This window comes from Bidens hawaiensis, unplaced genomic scaffold, assembly GCF_021521415.1.
Source record: "Bidens hawaiensis isolate Kalapana, Puna unplaced genomic scaffold, B.hawaiensis_p1.1 tig00002123_1, whole genome shotgun sequence".
Taxonomy (NCBI): Eukaryota; Viridiplantae; Streptophyta; class Magnoliopsida; order Asterales; family Asteraceae; genus Bidens; species Bidens hawaiensis.
In genome coordinates this window covers 2,129,602-2,149,266 of record NW_027491112.1, presented here as the reverse complement: position 1 = coordinate 2,149,266, position 19,665 = coordinate 2,129,602, and the positions used below count along the sequence as shown (strand labels likewise).

The 19,665-nt window shown below is 35.2% G+C and overlaps 1 protein-coding gene, 1 non-coding gene and 1 pseudogene across 2 annotated transcripts; 1 reads left to right on the top strand and 2 right to left on the bottom strand.

Annotated features, from left to right (window-relative positions):
- On the bottom strand, positions 1-2,875 carry LOC143605570 (cytochrome P450 76A1-like; annotated as a pseudogene).
- Positions 2,876-9,372: 6,497 nt separating this feature from the next.
- Positions 9,373-13,883, bottom strand: LOC143607212 (uncharacterized). The gene is made up of 7 exons (XM_077082744.1): positions 13,136-13,883; positions 11,187-11,331; positions 10,993-11,046; positions 10,830-10,921; positions 10,509-10,744; positions 10,271-10,438; positions 9,373-10,103 (listed from the first exon to the last, which is right to left on the bottom strand). The coding sequence occupies exons 1-7, from the start codon at positions 13,765-13,767 to the stop codon at positions 10,006-10,008; spliced, it is 1,425 nt and encodes a 474-aa protein (XP_076938859.1). The 5' UTR covers positions 13,768-13,883; the 3' UTR covers positions 9,373-10,005.
- A 2,045-nt stretch (positions 13,884-15,928) lies between these two features.
- TRNAR-UCU (transfer RNA arginine (anticodon UCU)) lies at positions 15,929-16,001 on the top strand. Its single transcript has one exon. It is a non-coding gene; the product is annotated as a tRNA-Arg (tRNA).
- Positions 16,002-19,665: the final 3,664 nt, after the last annotated feature.

Here is a 19,665-nt window from a genome sequence, read left to right as displayed (position 1 = left end):
TTAATACTTAACTTTCTTGGGTATTGCTTTCAGTGGTTCCAATTTCCTTACAACAATCCCCATTTTATCCCTCATGTCTAACGCCTCAGGCTTCACATGTGCTTCAAGTTCCCAATCAAACTCGTGTAGCAATGAACCTAGCACAAGGTGTAACACACGTTGCGCAAGAGGTACGCCCACACACATCCTTCTGCCAGCCCCAAACGGTATGAGCTCAAAATGTTGACCTTTGTAGTCAACTTTTGAGCCCAAGAACCTCTCGGCTTCAAACGAATTAGGGTTTTCCCAGCACTCAGGGTCCTTCCTATGGCCCACGCATTGACAAACAATTGAGTATCTTTAGGTATATGATATCCCATGAAATTGGTATCATGGAGCGCCTTTCGTGGGACTAAGAAAGGAATCGGAGCATGCAACCGTAGGGTTTCTTTTATGATGGCTTGTAGGTACGGAAGGCTATCAATTAAACTCTCGTCGAGCTTCTTGTTTGGGCCAACGACCGAGGCAAGCTCGTCTTTGGCACGGACCATTTTTTCAGGACATCGTAGTAGCTCGGTTAGAGCCCATTCAACCGTACTACTCGTTGTTTCCGAACCGGCTAGAAATATCTCCTGCAAACAAAATAATTTACCAACCAGAAAATCAAAATAAATATTAGCCAAGTTATAAAAAAAACATTGATTTTTTGGATCTGTACAAGTTGGCACGTGAGTGCAAAAGACTCATTTATGTCTTTTGAGGCTGGTCAAACAACGTGATACATGCACATGTTCGGATATAGCTGAAAGTTTAGGAAAACATAGGTTTAAGATATAATATAATGATATTGGTTAAATCAATAATATATGTACTTATAAGAGCAATGAAAATGGGTGGGGTGAAACAAGCTAGTGAAACTTTCTCTCTCTGTCACGTTTGCGCCACATCAGCTTTCACATACCCATTTCACATTCACATTTTTCACTGGAAATGGGTTGTGTGAAACAGGGGTGAAACCATTATTATATTAATTTTTTTATAAATTTATTTTTTTTGATATAACACATAAATTAAATAAAAGAGCTACATTAAAACTAACTTATTAAAAAAACTACATTACTTATTAAAAAAAACTACATTACTTATTAGACGAGGCATGTTGGGATCCATGATATTTTTTTTATAAAAGTTGAGAAAGTTTATAAAAAGTAGAGAGAAAGGTGTGAGTTTGGTATGTTTTTTGTATGAAATAGTGGGGTATTTATAGGTAATTTTTTTTTTTAATTTAAAGCCACCCAACGGCTATATAGTTGTTTGAAATTGAGTGGGCCCACCAACTATGGCCGTGAAAGAAGTGGCGGTGGGTGGATCACGGAGGAAGGGGGTGGTGTTTCGCGCCTTTCACGGCGCCAAAGTATGTCTCACGGGGGTCTCACAGCACCCATTTCCATTGCTCTAATAAAAAATTACTTATAAAGTTATACGTATGGGATGTTTGGATAAACTTTTAAAAACTGCTTATTTGCTTTCGGAAAAACAAAATCAGTTTAAAAAACTCAATTTTAAAGTTTTTCAACTCACAACAATTATTGTTTGCCAAACAACTTTTATTTTTCAACAATTAAATAAATAAACAGTTTTAAGAAGATCACCTAAACACCCCCCTATAATTGTTTTATTTTTATACGTGAAAAAAAAAACAATTTGCTTCGATTTAGTTTTGAGGGCCGGTTTCAAACAATAAAATGTAAACTGAACCAGCTCACTCCTAACCCGATTAAACTAACTAGTTTAGTTCAATCGGGACAGTTTCTAACTACTTTTAACACCCAACCTCAAAGACTAGACTTAGCCTTTTGTGTCAAGTGTCTTATAAATATCTTAAATTATATGATTGTAACATTATAACATATGATAGTAACCAACAATTTAAATACCAAATAAAACTCACCAAAATAAAAATGGTAATGTCTTTCTCGGACAACTTTTCCGGTTCATCTTTCCCAGTCCCTTCATAGTCCAATAACACGTCTAGAAAATCCTTCCTCCTCTCACCGCCGCGTTGTGCCGCCTCATTCAACCGCTTCTCCACCCGCTCGTCCACCCACCCTTTGGCTATATCTATTGCCTTTCCAACATCGCGGTCCATTTTCCTTCTCAACCCTTGCAAATCAAACCGCTTTAGCCACGGGTACAAATCCGAAATGTTTGGATGACCTCCCCACTCCATCAACCCTAACATTGCGTCGAAAAACTCCGACCCGAGTTTGGAATCCTGATTCGCCAAGTTTTGGGAGAGCATAAGGTTCCCTAGCAAGTTAAACGACGCTAGAAAAACAAACTTCGCTACGTGGACCCCACTCTCAGGTCCAGCCGAATTGGATTCTGTTTCAATCCAATCCAACATTTTATCCACACACTGTCTTCTGACAATGGATGATTCGTTGATTCTTTTAGCAACGAGCATCTCAACTGTACAAATCTTCCTCAGCACTCTCCAGTACATTCCATATGGAGCCAGTGCTAAGGAAGACTTGTCATAGTCATGAGACTTACTAGTCTCGGTGATTGTGCGTTCCATGAACGTCAAATCATGGTTTTTAAATAACTCGGTGGTGGCCTTGGCAGTCAAGATCGCCACCGTGTTGACTGATCCAAGTTTTAGCCTAACAACAGGACCGTAACGGGTAGCTAGCCCTGCTACGGTCCTGTGTGGCATGGTACCGAGATTGAAAAGGTTGCCGAACACCGGCCATCCCGGTGGCGCTGGTGGCTGTCTTTTTCTGGTGGTTGCTGCCTTTTTCCGGTGGATGAAAACAATAATAAATAAAAGAGTGATGAAAGAAACTAAATAGAGTGTCAAATTAAACTCCATTTTGGTCTATTTTGGATCATATGTTAAATTGTTATTTTAGTTATATATAGTGAAAATGGAATCTGCCGGCTGGTATTAAACTAAGCATCAATATTAAACATGTTAAAAATATTTTTAATTACTAATCAGTTTCTACTAACTAAAAATTTAAAAACCTAAATTTGGTAGCCCTTTTATCTTTTAGACACCATGAGGCACCTCCAAATAAAGTCATTCAGAGATCTATTGTTTGTGAATATCTAAGAAATACTATTAACAATGAATAAGTGTTTGTGAGACGGTCCGTTGTCGTGCTTAAACAGGGTCACTGCCACGTCACTCATGAACACCATTTTGGAACGTTGGAGGCTTGGGAATGTGAAATTGGTGGCTTTAACCACAACAGGTGGAGGTGGCATTAACGAAGGCTTCATCCATTGCCTAGTTAGCACTAGGTGACGAAATTTAGAAGATGAATTGTGGTTGGCCTTCAACGACAACACACAATCTTAACTAGATTGAGATAGAGATGCAGAATAAGACGTTATAGGTTAAACAAAATTTTAAATAAATTTAGAAAAAATGATATTCAAGTAATTTCGTTACTTGGTGCCAATACAATGTTTTTTTAAAGATTTAACATTCGTTAGTTAGAATGAAAGTGGCAAATGGCAATCTAAGACTAATCAGACTGGTATATTTGTTCTCTAGATTCTAAAAATAAGTTTTGTTCTGTAGTGACTTTGTTAAAGATAATCCAGATAAAATATTATGTGGTATTAGGTAACAAGATAATTAAAAAATACTAATGAAATGTTTTTTATTTATCAATGTTGTAAAAGTAGGTTTCCAATGACAAGTACTCGCTACAAGGTATGTCTCTGAAGCGAGTTTCTTTAATTCCGTCTAGTTGCTAAGAACTGATTAAAGGTGGTCAACCTTAGTCAGAATCGCATCTAGTCGGTGAACTTTAACCGATTTTGACTTAAAAATAAAGTACAACTCGTATATCTTTAATATTAAAGAATAAATATCATTTTTTTGTGACTAACAATTTTTAGAACAGTTTATTATTTAAAAATGTATTTCTATTATTTATATTGATCTTTACTTATTTTATTATAAATATTAGTAAATTTATGACATTTGACATATATATAATAATTAAAAATTAATTTTCTTTACATATATCATGTCCGAGTACGTACTTTCCAAGTACTCCCCGAGTACACCCAACTTCCCAATCAGCCGCCTAAGGTCCGCTTAGCGACTTTTGCAACCTTGTTATTTATGATTAGGTTATTGAAATAAATCCTAGTAAAATATTCAAGATGTATTTGCTTAATATAATATATGGTTGTGTAACATGTGTTTTCTTTTTTTTACTGATGTTAGGAGTTTAAATCATGCAGTGGACAGGTTAGGTGGATTTAAAAGTAAACTATGAACCATTCAATAACATTACAATAAATTGCGAACTTTGTACCGGAATATGTAAAAGAAAAACCTAAGAAAACTGAAAGATGCCATAGAATAAACAAATTGAAGTTTTGGCTTGTAAGATTGTCATAGATATAAATATAAATCTTTAGTACCTTTTAGATTTTCTTATATGATAGAAATGATAGAATATAAAAGAATATGCAGTTCTTTTTGGACCAACTGTGTTCCCCAGTTTAATTAAGGAGAGAGGAAAAGAAAATGGATGTCTTTCCTTTCCTTTCTTTTCTCTCTTTTGTCCTTTCTTCCCAACTTTCTTTCCTTCATATTCTTTTCAATTTGGAAAGAAATCAAACCCCATCATTTTACTCTTTATTTCCCTACTTTTTCATTTCCTTTCCTTTCTTTTCTTTCTTTTAATGAAACTCTAGAACACAAATATTCTTAATTCATTTCCTTTCCCTCCTTAAATGAAACTTGGGAACACAAACATCTCAATCTTTTCATCTATTTCCTTTCCTTTCCTCTATTAAGTATAACTCGGGAACACAGTGTTAATCAAATGTTTGTATATAGGCTAAAAGTATGACTCCAGCGAGCCCATCATTACAACAATGCGTTTTGTAGGTCCAAATGAAACAGACGTAAAGTATCCGGACGGCCTTGTTGTGAGGGAAGGTCGTATGTGCTGAGACGGCGAGTCCTAATTTATAAAAGAAAGATGGGCGTATACGATTTACGACCCCACCCTGTTTTTTGCTAAGAGGTGTAAATTTATTCGTTTTCTTTCAAAAAGTTTTATATGTAATGTAAATTTACTCTTTCTTATCCGAATATTTTATATTTTTAATTAAACTAGTTCTATATTAAATACTTACCTGTATGACGTTTCCTTAAAAACAAAATATATAAAATAATCTACACAAAGAGTTTAATAAGCGGCTAAATATATGTTTATTAAAAAAGTAAACACGTTTCATTAAAGAATCACACACCACATTTATTATCTATTATAAATTATAAAATAAGCAAAATGTATACTGCCATTTTACATCGTCATTTAAATATCTTAGCAGAAAATTCAAATTGCTTTTAACTTTACGACTAATAATAATAAAATAATTACACTATAGTCTATACGTATACGTAGTGTGCAGCAATTTTGGGGTGATGAGAGGCGACAACACCACCCCTGAGGTGATATAGTGTGACAAGGAGGTGGGTAACATGCATTTGTTGCCCGGTGTCTTGCTTTAATTATTATTATTTTAATCTTTTGTGTATAATATATATATATATATATATATATATTGTTACGTTTAACACAAGCGGATCAAAATCAAAGAACACCAACACACCGACACACGGTTTGCTCAACGAGCGTTTTCTGTTTTATTACTTCAACTAACGAATGAAAGAAAATAAGAACTCAATACAATAATAAATAAAATACTAAAGGTTTTATATGGTACCCAAACAAGCAGACTCCTAAACCAATACGTACTAAGGAATTTGTATTTTAAAACATAAAAAACTTATTCAAAAACTAATAAGATAACTTAACTAAACTTATTCTCCAAGTTAACACAATTACCCCTTGGACTTTATGATCTCTTCCAAACCGCCCCTTCGAGATCAACCGAACCACCCTTTGATGTTGTAAACTTTATCATATATATATATATATATATATATATATATATATATATATATATATATATACTCATACCACTACACCCATAAAACAAATACCTCTCATTTAATGACCGAGTGTCACATGGCAAAAGTCATCCACAACTTGTAGCCCCCAACTACAAATAGCCTTTATCTCACTTCATGACAACAAATGAATGGTCTTCCGGGTCGTACCAGGTACCCATTTTGGACCTGATCATTCCTGGAAATCCCTACCAGGTTCTACTATTTATTTTTATACCAGTTCCTACTTGAAATAACTGGTTCCGCCAGATATTGAATATAACCAGCTCAAAAAGAGTCGTTGGACCCGGTTCCAACGGCAATAAAGTCGTTTATAACCGTTGGAACCGGTTTTTGACCTCCTCCAAGTTAAAAAAACACAAAAATAACGCAAAAAAAACTTCTCGGTTTACACTCACGACTCACCTACACCTTCAATTTTTTCCACTCCCACCTGGTTCCACCACTTGTTATGGCAAGCCAAAACAAAGGCAAAAAGAAGGCGCCTTCTTCAACCGTTTTAATTGACCCTGGTCGATGTTGAAGATGATCTTAAGGTTGCACGCAGGGCTGGCCTAGGGGTGTGGCCGGGTAGTCGACGGCCACAGGCCCGACACCCCGCTAGGCCCAAAAAAAATTTAGAATTTTTTTATGTATTTTTATTAAAAAAAAAGGTTATGTATAAACAATGTTTCAACATAATTTCATAACTACTAGCTTGGTCTAATGGCAAAGAGGTATGACATCTGGTTGTGGGTTCTAGTCTTACTTGAGACATTTTAATATTTATTTTTATATAAAAGTTTTTTACACAACTCAAATCATAACTAAATAGTAAGTAACCCACTTAAAATTAAATTGTTTAAACCCCAAAAAAAATGTTTATTTTAATTAAGGCCCAAAAAAATTTTCGCCTTTGGCCTAAAAAATTTTTCGTCTTTTCGGAGCCGGCCCTGGTTGCACGGGTCATCCCACACAACCGCAACAAAGATGTATGGCGTAATTAAGATTTGGTGAAGTTGGTCACCAGAGACGTTAAGGCTTGTTGCAAATTACGTGACACTTTTCTAAAACATGATTCTAACTCAACTTTAAAAAAAACATATTAAAATTTTTTTTGCAAGGAGTTAAAAAAAGTTCCCACGTCGAACCAAGTCAAATTGGTACAACATAAAATCGGTTCATGATAGAATGACGAAGTTCGTGATTCAAGAGGGCTTGTCGATTAACCACTTAGACAACCCTCCTTTAACGGCCATGATTCGAGAGACACTTCAACCTCGCTACACTAATGTAAGTCGTACCACTCTTAGACGTCATTGTCTAAAATTTTGGGACTGTGCAAAATTTGATTTAATTGAGATTTTTCGAACTATACAAACGAGTGTGAATATAACTGCTGATGTTTTGTCGGCACCACATGGTTTACCGGAATCCTACCTCTGTGTTACCGCCCATTGGGTCGTTCCGGTTTCTTAGCAAATGATGAAACGCCCAGTGACGTTTGAAAACTTTCCGTATTCACATACAGCCGTTATATTGTTTCAAATTTCTAAATGAGCTAATAAAGACGTTTAATTTATAGAAAAAAAATACTTTCAATTTCCTTTGATAACGCAGCAAACAATATCACGATAGTTAATAATCGTTACTTAAAATATTCACCGTCTTGCTATGGAAAGTTGTTTCATATTTGATGTGTTGCCCATATTATTATTATTGAAACCATTGAGGGAGGTTTGAAATTTCTAGATATATGAGGTTTGAAATTTGTAAAAGTGCGAAAATAATACATCTTGAATAGAAATTGGTGGAAAAAAATTAGGACGTTTCAACACGTTAGAACTCAATTTGTAATATGCTCTCGTGAGCTTTTGCCCAACAAGAAACATTGCAATCTTTTAATAAAATTCTTGTGGATCGATGTGAAACCGATATGTTTTCAAATGTTGTTTGGTTAAACATCGGTTATTTCTTGGACGGTAGCTTTAGAATTCCTTTTCATCCCGACATGGCCCGTAATTTGCTAAGAGTCCAAGCTTCAACGTTAGCTTCGGAATCGGTTTTTTTAGCGGAAGGGTCGTATTGATGCAAAGAACGAAACTCACTCCGGAGTCGTTATAATTGCCTAAATGATCATTTGGACGTGGTGGATCGTATACAAAACAACACATACTTTGAAGATGAGATACCCACTTAAACGTCCAACTCATGATCAAGAGCTGGAACAAGGAATATCTTCCGTGCTATCCGGTGAAGAAAACAAAGACAACTAAGAAGAATATTTTGAAGACATTTGAAAGAGTTAAGATGATTAAAATAAATTTGTATATGTTCTAGTCAAGTTTTATGTATTTGGACTTGAATCACCCTATCAACTTTGATGTATCCGATTGTCCAAATTTTAATATAAAGAAATGTTATGTTTATATTATTGGTCTTTCTTTCTTTAAAAAAATTAAAAAGAATTTAAAAAATAACCAATTAAAATCTAAAATAAAACAGCATAAACTCATAAAGTCGCAACTCAAAAACAAATAAACAACCACTCATTTTATTAACATAACGACGAAGATTTTATTATACGACAAACATTATTAAACATAAAAATTAAAATAATAAACATCGTTCGTCATCTTCATCCCACTCTCTACGTTCATTAAGCTTTGTTACCCATGGCGAGAGTTACAGAGCTGGACGACTCTTCCGCTTTCATGGCGTCCAAACTTTTATATTTCCGGCAACACTTAATGATATGTTTTCTCATAGTAAATTCCGGCAGAGATTTTAGGAACTTCTCACAGTACTTGCACTGAGTCATATATTGTGTGTCTATTATGACACACAAGTCACAGTGTAAACCGAGAGGTTTATTTTGGTGTGTGTTTTTTTCTTTTTTTGTGTGTTTTGACTTGGGTACTCAACCAATTGATCCAACCACATTTTATTCACTTGGAAGAGGTAAAAAACCGGTTCCAACGGTTATAAACGGCTATAATGCCGTTGAAACCGGGTCCAACAGCTCAATAAATGCAATTCCCGCTGGAACCGGTTATTTCAGGTAGGCAACGGAACCGCACCGGGTTGGAACCGAAACAGGAACCAGGTAAGAACCAGTATCAATAATAAATAGTAGAGCCGGATAGGGATTTCCAGGTATTATCAAGTCCAAACCGGGTACTAGGTATACCGAGTACAACCCGAAACCGGTTCCAGGTCGGTTCCACCGAGTCAGGTACGGGACAGTTTTTTGTTTTTGTTCACGCCTAGCCTGATTTGTAAGAAATAAAAGATTTATATGGTCCTTAAACTCGCTTCTAATATCACAAAGCAATTCTAAACTATTTAAATATACATAATATGATATTGTAAAATTGTGTATTTTTCTCAATTTTTGAATTTACTTGCATAAATCTATAGAAATAAGATAAAAGACTAATTAACTAATTAGTATTAAATAACAAACTACTACAATAATTATGATGAAATACTAATAAACTACCTCCCAAAAAAAACTATAAAACCATCAATAACTAGATAACTTACTAAAATAAGTAACCATTAATATTTTGAGTTATCCACAAATTGGCTTTAGGCAAGTCACTTGTGCCAAAAGACCATTGTTATGTTAAGTTACATTCCCAAAATAGCATGACAATGCTACAACATCATACTTTAAACTCTACATCTAGTTAATTTACAAACAACAATGACCGCGAATAACTGTCACCTATAACACAATGGAGGGTGATTTTACAAAGCCACTTTTAGCCATACACCACTACAGGAAGAAAAAAAATATCACACTAACCTTCAAAATGGTAATAAGAAGATTTAACCAGTGATGGGTAAAATAGTCAAAAGCGTTAATTTAGTGGTGTACGGCTAGAAGTGGTAATGTACCAACACCCGCTTTGTGCAAATCATCAATTTCTAAACACTGTTACGTCTAACCACATCTAAGAGCAAACCAGTATTGATACCTGATAAATTGAGCATATATAAACTTGATGGTGTGCAGGGATCATTAACGTTTAACCAATCCTCCCTGTTCGATCGATTAATGTGCCGATACTTTCCCCAGATAACGCCCTTGATATATTTCCAGGCTCGTGAAGTGAAAATATGACAACTGCAAAAATATACGCAGCTGGAATCAAGTTATGAAAGAGACAATAGCATTATCAGCCACTACAATAATGCAGAATAACCATCAATTTATAAACATTATTTAACAATGCTAGTTGAACAAAAGATAACATATAGAAAAACCAGGAGTGAGGATGAAAAGATACAAACCAGGAATCGAATTCTCTTCACAAAATGTTGCAGCCATCATATCTATCTGAGATGAACCTCTAGAAGCTAACTCTCTAAAAGAAATGTGCTCATATGTGACACTACTAATGGTGTCACATTCGTAGATACCATGTAAATTAGTACCTTTAATAACCGCATCAGCATGAACTGCAGAAAAAATGGATATACCATCAAGACTAAATCATAAATAAATTAAGATAAATATTAATAATCATACGTTCTGAGGCTCTTAAAGCTGCAGCTGTGTCGGTAGAGAATAGAGGATTCCCGATGCCAGCACTAATACCACCAAATATTACGACTCTACCCTTTTCTAGATGTCGGATTGCTCGTTGTCTGTTGTATGGTTCAGAAATATCTGGCAAACTTAAGGCAGATTGTACACGTGCTTGAACTCCCAGTTTCTCTAATGTTGATTGGAGTAGTATCGAGTTCATCATAGTTGCCATCATACTAGTAAACATATCAGAGTTTAACAAATATCATGAGCTTTGAACATTGTATAATGCAATTATCACATAAGAGCTAACATCATTACCCAATTTGATAAGCAGTACTTCTATCCATATCAGTAGCTGATACCCACGAGTCCCCACAAAAGAAATTGCGACCACCAACTACTATCGCCACCTGAATAATGCATGTCAGATAAGAAAGTACAAATCTTACTGAACTGACAAGTATCTGAACTTTAAGAGTACCTCAACGCCCATTTGGCAAGCCAACGATACTTCTCTAGCAATCAGCATTGCCACCTATGAAGTAAAAGAAACCAACTTTAAACTTAGAATTTTATGCATGGCAGCACCCAAGGTTTGACTACAAATCTACAATTATCTATTCAAATGTGTATTACACTGATATACCAAACTTTTACATTAAAATGTTAAATTACCTTTGGATCAGTGCTTTCAGAGCCAGTTCCACCCAGTGCAGCACCACTAATTTTGAAAACAACTCTCCGCCATCTTGGACTTGCCACTGATTTTGGCTCCATGTTAGTAATTTGACCACTTGGGCTTGAAGTTGCAGTTGTATATCTGCACAAAAATACATGAGTTGACCTAATTTTATCAAAATTATATTAGGATTAAGTTACATTAGTCATTTGCAACTTGTTTACGGTATTTTATCAGTTCTGGATCTCAAACTTTGTTAAGCTTTTATGTATTTATAGGGGTGCAAACGAGCCGACCAACTAGCGTGCTACTCGAGATCAGATTCAAAAAATCTTCAAAACGAGCTGAGCTTTTTCGAGATCGAGCCAAAGCCAAGCCTCAAAAAAAGCTCGTTTACATTTGTTATCGAACTCGACCTATAGCCTTGTATGGGAAGCTCGTTTAGGCTCGCCAAGCCTTAACAAGCCTTGTGTATTTTTAAGTTTCACCTCATTTGGACTTCTATATATTAATTTCTCACTACACAGCCGAGCTCGAACCGAGCTATGGCTCCTTTAAAGTACTACATGAGCTCGAGCCGAGCTTACGCCCCGTTTAACGTTTTTCTCATAATATATAAAAAAACATAAACCCGAGCCTAGCCTGAGCTTGAAAAAATGAGCCTAGTTTAAGCTTTAGAAAAAGAACTCAAAATAACCTGAGCCCAACCTCTCGTAAGCCAAAACAAACCCAAGCTCAAGCCTAGTCGAGCTCAGCTCAGCCTGTTTACACCCATACAATTTTACCAGTCAATTTACCAAGTCTACTTTCTATGGAAACAAAAATATCATATACTTCAACTGAAGTTTCATATACCGAATATACACTTTCGATTAATTTCTCACTGCACAGCTGAGCTCGATCCTAACCTTGGCTCGTATAAGGTTTTTATCAATATATATAAAAAAACAACTAAAAACGTATATAAATTAACTAATAAATATAGACAAGTCGAGCCCAAAATGAACCGAGTTGAAGCTTTAGAAAATAATCTCGAAACGAGCCGAGCTCGATCTCTCGTAGCTCAAAACAAACCCAAGCTCGAGCCTAGTCGAGCTCAGCTCAGCCCGTTTACACCTTGGTTTAAAAAAGCGTTAGGCGAGGCGAGGCGTTTTGGTTCAAAAATCCGAAGCGAGAAGCGAGAGCTTCACGTATGTGAGGCGCTCAATTTAAAAATTACTAAAAATTAATTATACATGACATATTTTACTTGAAAATCAATCACAAAGATAAAACATAATTGTAAAACTAAACATGAATACTTAATACGTAGGTTAAACATTATAAAACATATTTAGATGAGCCCCAACGTTATTATTTTAAGCAGATGGCCCAAACAGCTACATTTTTAATCTAATTTGGACTGAATCACATGAGGCGCTGCCTCAAGCGCCTCACGCCTCGCCAGCTAATGCGCCGCCTCAGGGCGCCTCATGTATTTTAGCGCCTTATGTAAAATAAGGCGTTTTCAAAAACGCCTCGGGCACCTCACGCCTCAGGCGCGCCTTTTTAAACCAAGGTTTACATCCATACAATTTTACCAGTCAATTTATCAAGTCTACTTTCTATGGAAACAAAAATATCATAAACTTCAACTAAAGTTTCATATACCGAATATACACTTTCGATTTTAGCGCCTTACGTATAAGGTTTTTATTAATATATATAAAAAGAAACAACAAAAAATATATATAAATTAACTAATAAATATAGACAAGTCGAGCCCAAAATGAGCCGAGTTGAAGCTTTAGAAAATAAGCTTGAAACGAGCCGAACTCGAACTTGTTCTCTCGTAGCTCAAAACAAACCCAAGCTCGAGCCTAGTTGAGCTCAGCCTCAGCTCTTTTACACCCATACATTTATTTTTACCAGTCAATTTAGCAAGTCTACTTTTTACCAAATATACCTTTTCGATTGTCTCCCGGAGACACTAACTCCACCGACACCAACACCTTTATCCTCATCGCCCGCAGATTTCACCGGCACGGAACTCCCAACGATGATCTCCATCTTCTTATACCACGGCCAATGACTCACACCACTAGTATTATCAACACTCCTATTCCTCTCCAACTTAAACCTCTTCTTCAAATTATCCACCTTATTCTTACACTGCTCGACGCTCTTCGTCCGGTTCTCGCTCACCGCCACCGCCACTTCCTCCCAATCCCTAACTCTCAAATTCCCCCGGTTCAACTCCACAAACTTCTCCAAGTAAGCATCCAACAAACACGCAATCGCACCGTCACTCCACTCCTCTCTATCCTTACGATAATCCGACGAACTATTATTACTCGTTATATTATTCGTTACCTTCGCTTTCTTACTGTAGCTACGCGGCGTCGTGACGCCGCCGTCGTCGGTGTAATTGCTGTTGTCGGTGGATTGGAGGATGGATTCCGGCGGTAAGTGTGCTACTGCTGCGGCGGCGGCGGCGGCGGAGAAGTGGTGGTGGTGGTGATGGTGGAAGGTAGGGTTTGGTGTGGTGGTGGTGGTGTCGGTGATGAGTGTGAATTCGTCGTCACACGACGAAGACATCGGATGGACGTTAGGGTTAGGGTTAGGGTTAGGGTTAGTGAAAGACGGAACAGCGTTTGAGTTTCAGACGACGTTAAGTTTTGGGGTGAAGATCGTTGGGAGAACCGTTAAGTAAGACGGATATAGTCGACGGCAGAAACGTGACGCCATCCATCTTTTAATTGAGTGTTTTGTCATAAATACCCTTGATATATATTGTTTTAAGTTTTAACTGATGTTATAAAAATCCTGGATATCGATTAATCACCAGTCCACATTTTACCGATTAATTTTGGAATAATCGGTCAATTAATCAGTCAATGGTTAAATTTAGCCAAAATCAGGACTAACCAGACTTGTTATGCTTTTTCTAACAAGGTTCTGACCAAAATCAGCAGTTTCCGACGAGATTCCAGCAAATTTCCAGCCAAAATGTGTTTGTGTATATATAAAACTGAAAATTACATATTAAAATGTGTGTGTGTATAAAAACTGAAAAATGTACATTAGAGTTTGATCCTTTTAATCCAGATTAATCTCGATTAATCCTGATTAATCGTTAGTCCTCACTACATTGTCCAACTAGCGACTAGCGATTTCTACAACACTGATTTAATTGTGTGCATGAGTTAAGCAGTCGGTTATGATGCGTTCATCAAAAGCTTGAATCAAGCCTAGCTTAAATATGTTCTAATTTATAAGTATGTTTGTTTAATAAACAAGTTTGAGCATGAGCTTCATTTATCAAGCTCGATTAGGTTGTTGGTTTAAACAAGTAAACAAACCTATTTTTCTATAGTTTTATTTAATGTATATGAATTTCAAAATGTATACATCTTATGCTCACCGCTTTGACAAAGTTTGTTACGAGGGGTGTACGTTAGCTGTCAACGCTACAAATGTATGTTCTAGTTATTAGGTTTTGCATGATTGTCCAACATTTGACATGTGCATATAAATCATACTCTATGAACATGTATATACCATTCATCAACACAACATGCATGTTAAGCTGTATGCACACCCAAAACTTATATCTATATAGGAATTTATTTTCATCTTAAAATCAGTCAAAACACAATCAATTTCATATCTAACACTACAAACTTTATAACTATATATCCCAAACATATTTGGATGCATATCAAACACAAAAATACAATAATTTGGTGTTTTAATCCGCCGTTAACCAAAGTTTTAACAAAAACATTGTAAAATTTTATTTCTTTGCATAAATTTAATCAAATATGTATCATAACTACACATATGTATCCTCATTCCTTAACCACGTTTGATAGTAACACATTTTTTCACAAATTTGACCACTTGGCATGCATGCTCAAGAGAGTTACAGCATCAATATAGAAACTTGTCAAAGCACCAGACCTTGAGTTCCTCTTGATTCTCTTGATCAATGCAATGCTTTTAAGTCATAATTTCATTTACTTCGATCGATTATGTGAAAATTCCTTAAGTCTTTAACGCGAAGGCTTAAGCTCTTGTTCCCTTATCTCTCTATTGTCTAAACCATGTGAAACTATATAAATTTTTGAATACATTTGATTAAACGCATCATACAAACATGATATGGATATAAAATGGGCATTTTCCCAAATTAACTAGCCAAACAATCAGTCGTTAAGGACTTAAGGGGTTGGTGTAATAATCGCTTGAGTCCTCTAGCAAAGGTCTATGGTTCAAATCCAACTTCCACTAGTTTCTATCTTTAAACGTCGTGGAGGTCATATGCCCAACACAAAACTGCGTTTTACCGGATTCCCTTAATTAGCAGTGCATTGATGAAACCCCGTAAGTTTTCGGATAGATTCTCACTTTAAAGAAGAAAAAAAAAGGAAGAAAAAGCTAGTCAAATTAATAACATGAACTTGGAGTTCCAAATCGATCAAAGGTCTCATCTGTTACAATCATTGTATACTCTTTCTTTATAACGCTGTGTGTGTATTTCAACTGTTTTATTACTTCATATAAATTCCGAATCTCAAGTCTAGTTTATAGAGTTACATTTATTTTGTTTTAATGCCAAATCAAAATTATATGTTTGGCTAAGAATTATTAATTAGTAACATTACTAAGCAAGATTATGTTTAAACCACAATTTAATCAATATCTTATCAAACATTAAAAAAACTATGTAATTTTATATGAAGAGAATAGAACAAAAGCGCCCATGGCCTAATGGATAAGGCGTCTGACTTCTAATCAGGCGATTGTGGGTTCGAGTCCCACTGGGCGTGTATTTTTTGGTATTTAATTTTTAGCACCTTTTTATCTCAATTTTATCTTGCAACAACCGTTGACAACTTTACACAGGCAGCCCTATCTTTTTTTTAACAGCAATACATTTTATTACAATAAATACCAATGAGCTTGAATAATAGAGTACAAAACCGATAGCCTATCTAGCAATCGGGAAATGGTGATATGAAGCTTACACTAAGATGTCGAATCTAATGAGACTAGCTTTGCTTCGTTTCTTATTCAAAGAAAAGTGGTTGTTTTAATTTCTTCCATCATATTTGAAGCATTCAGTGATTTGTTGTTGAATATATTTGTCATTTCTTGTTTTCCAAGTGAACTAGCATACGATCGGATAATCACTTGTGCTTCGACAGTTTTGCAACTAATTTCGAGGCTTACTTTCACCGTTGTGTTAATAGATGAGAAATTCATTATGCACCAATAGTAAACCCGTGACCACATTGCTCTTGCAAATAGACAATAAGCTAATAGGTGATGTGTGATTTAGTAGCGTTTCCATGGAAGGCGATGACTCGACATTTATTTCTCCTTTAGCCAGGGCCGTCTTTGAGGCATGGCAGGGTAGTCAACGGCCACAGGCCCGACACCCCGCTAGGCCCGAATTTTTTTTTTTTAAATTATATGTATTTTTATCAAAAACATGTGTATAATCAATGTTTCAACACAATTACATAACTACTAGCTTGGTCTAATGGTAAAGGGTATGACATCTAACCAAAAGGTTGTGGGTTCTAATCTTATTTGAGACAATTTTAAGCTCATTTTTATACAAAGATGTTTTACACAACTTAAATCATAATCAAATAAGCCCATTTATAATTAAGTTGTTTAAACCCAACAAAATGTTTCTTTTACTTAGACAAAAAAAAAAAGTTCGCCTTTGGCCCAAAAATTTTTTCGTCTTTTCGGAGCCGGCACTGCCTTTAGCTAATGTCTCTTTCAAAGCTATCATGTTTAGTGTTGCTCTCGACCCAAAGAAGTTGCCTTTCAAAAGAATTCATTTGTTGTGAGAACCTATACAATCATTTATTAAAAAATAAAAATATAAAAGATTGGCCTTCGATTCGGTGCCACCTTATATTTGATTCTTTCTCTTTGATCACAACTCTCTCAATTCTTCATCTATTAATTGCTATCGATCAGCATCCTTGTAAGAACCGCGACACAAAAACCATATGAAATTATCGGATCATTCAGTTGGGTCTGCTACTTTGCTCGTTTATAACTAGATAACATATTTAATAGTAGTTTTAATCAAAATTTGAAGCCTTGAAAGTAATCAACCAAATCCTTATTACGTTGTTTCAATATGAAGTAGTTGTACACTTAAGTATATGGAACGTTATTTTATTTTCACTAAGATATACTTTAACTCTAGTATACGTGTTTGTGATATATTTGAAGTATAACCGTGTCTAAGAGAAATTATGTACAAATAAATATTTTTACGCGTTAGCATCCAAAGCAAAAACATATTCTTTCGATTTTAAATTCCGCTTTAGAGTACGTGCTTACATCAAACTCATACTTAACATGTTTGATTAAATGTCTACAACATTTAAGGTTATTTTTTTCTCTTGATGATGTTGACTGGTGATTCAAGTAGGGTTTTGTTTGTTGTGTTAAGGAGATATTTTTCTCCACTGGTTAGTCAACATCTTCATCAGTGACAAAGTGAGCCACTTGTGATCATTATGTTCTCATGTAATTGAGGCACGCCACCAATATTGTCTAAAGGTAACAAAAGCCTCATGTCAAACTCATAAAATAGGATATTTTGCTTAGTAATATAGAAGATGGTTACCTTAAATACAATTATTTAAGTGATAAGTTTGACTTATTAAACTGTTGCTTTCATTGTTAGTTTTTTTAACACCCGAACACCTGTGATTATCCTGACAAATGGGGTTACCTTTCCGTATGAAGACCATAACGTGGTGACCTGGCTCCCCTACCTAGGAAAACACTCACAACTGCGAAAACCTCATGTCTTAATCTGAACTGTTGAAGCAAATTGCTCTAGGGCTCTAGGTGAGACTCGGACCAACGACTGCTTATTTCTTTGTCAAATGATAATTATATATTCTTCGTTATGATGTTTGAATCACAAATTGCTTTCATGAAGAACCCATGAAAATAGAACTTCTAGATGTATATCCCACCAAGATGCAACCAAATTCCTATTATTCTTCTATTATTCTCCGTTATTCTCATTTTGTAATGTTTATCCGACGACCTGCAACTAACAGCGTCAAGATTCTGTTAGTCGCGGACCATTGAGCACAAATATGTTCAAAAATTTGATCGTCGTCAACAATGTCGTTAGTTGGGACTCTTATTTGAAATAATAAATAGTTATGATTATTTTAAACCAACTTTTCTTAAAAAAAAAAAAAAAAAAAAAAACCTATTTAATAATCCTTCATTTATTGATCATCAACCAACCATAGTTACAATATAAGTATCAGAAATAATTGTCGGCCAAACAACTTTAAAGAATTTCATGAAATTGAGGTGACACCTATTAGAAAAAGCATGAGACAAGAAATGATCGTGGTCGGTGGTGCGTAGTCCTTTCCCTAAGTCTTTTGTAGATTTAAAATCCAATACAAAATAGCTAAATTATCTATCACATGTATAGATGTTAGCGGTTGGTCTTCTGGTCCAATAACATAAAGTTGATGATTAGTGTTTGAGATCTCAAGGTCTCAGGACCTGACTTAAGTGGTTTTTCTCATAGTAATGAGTTTCCTTTGTGATGGTGTTTATGAATGAATCATACCTGAAATGTCAAAAACAGTATGATAAATTGACATTCCGTATTAGAAAGACTCACTGAGTATTGTGTACTTCCAAGCATTGTTACAAAAACATAAATAGATGCCAAGCGAATTTATGATCATAGATAACATATAGACATCCTAAAAATATATTATGTGGTGGAAAATAGAAAAAAGAAAAGCTAAATTTATATTATCAACCCATAAATATCTCGGCTTGAACATATTTAAAAAATACACACAATTTTCCCAGGAATCTATATCAACCTTAATTATACGCTCTCAATGATATTTCTTTTTCATAAAATCGTACGACCATTTGACTATATATATCCCTTTACCGTATAATATTAATCTTAGACTATCCGTAATTGCAAGTATTGGGACGATTATTGAGTCTGGTAATCAGGTTTGAGATTATTTTCAAAATTTTTAATGGGTATTGGATTAGTTATATGCCCACAACATATACTTGTTTACTCATATATAAACCTGATATCATTTAGTTGTTTATTTATTTTACGTATATACGATATATAATTTATCCGATTATATTATTAGTCCCTAACAACCCAATTTATTTAATATGATATATAATATAACTTATTAATTTTAAGTATATGTTGTATATAATATACTCGAAGCCAGGTATGAGTCAACTTTTTTATAATCTTTATAATCATGTATGGGGTAGGGATTACCTAAGTCCATAACTCCAAACACGACCCATTGCCATGAGTACTGGTATGAACAACACCTAGGTTTGGAGTACTGTAAAAAGTTACCTCATGCGATAAGCCGATAACTATTTGTTGGAGAACATGAACATGAAATTTGATCTCAACTAACATCGACATTT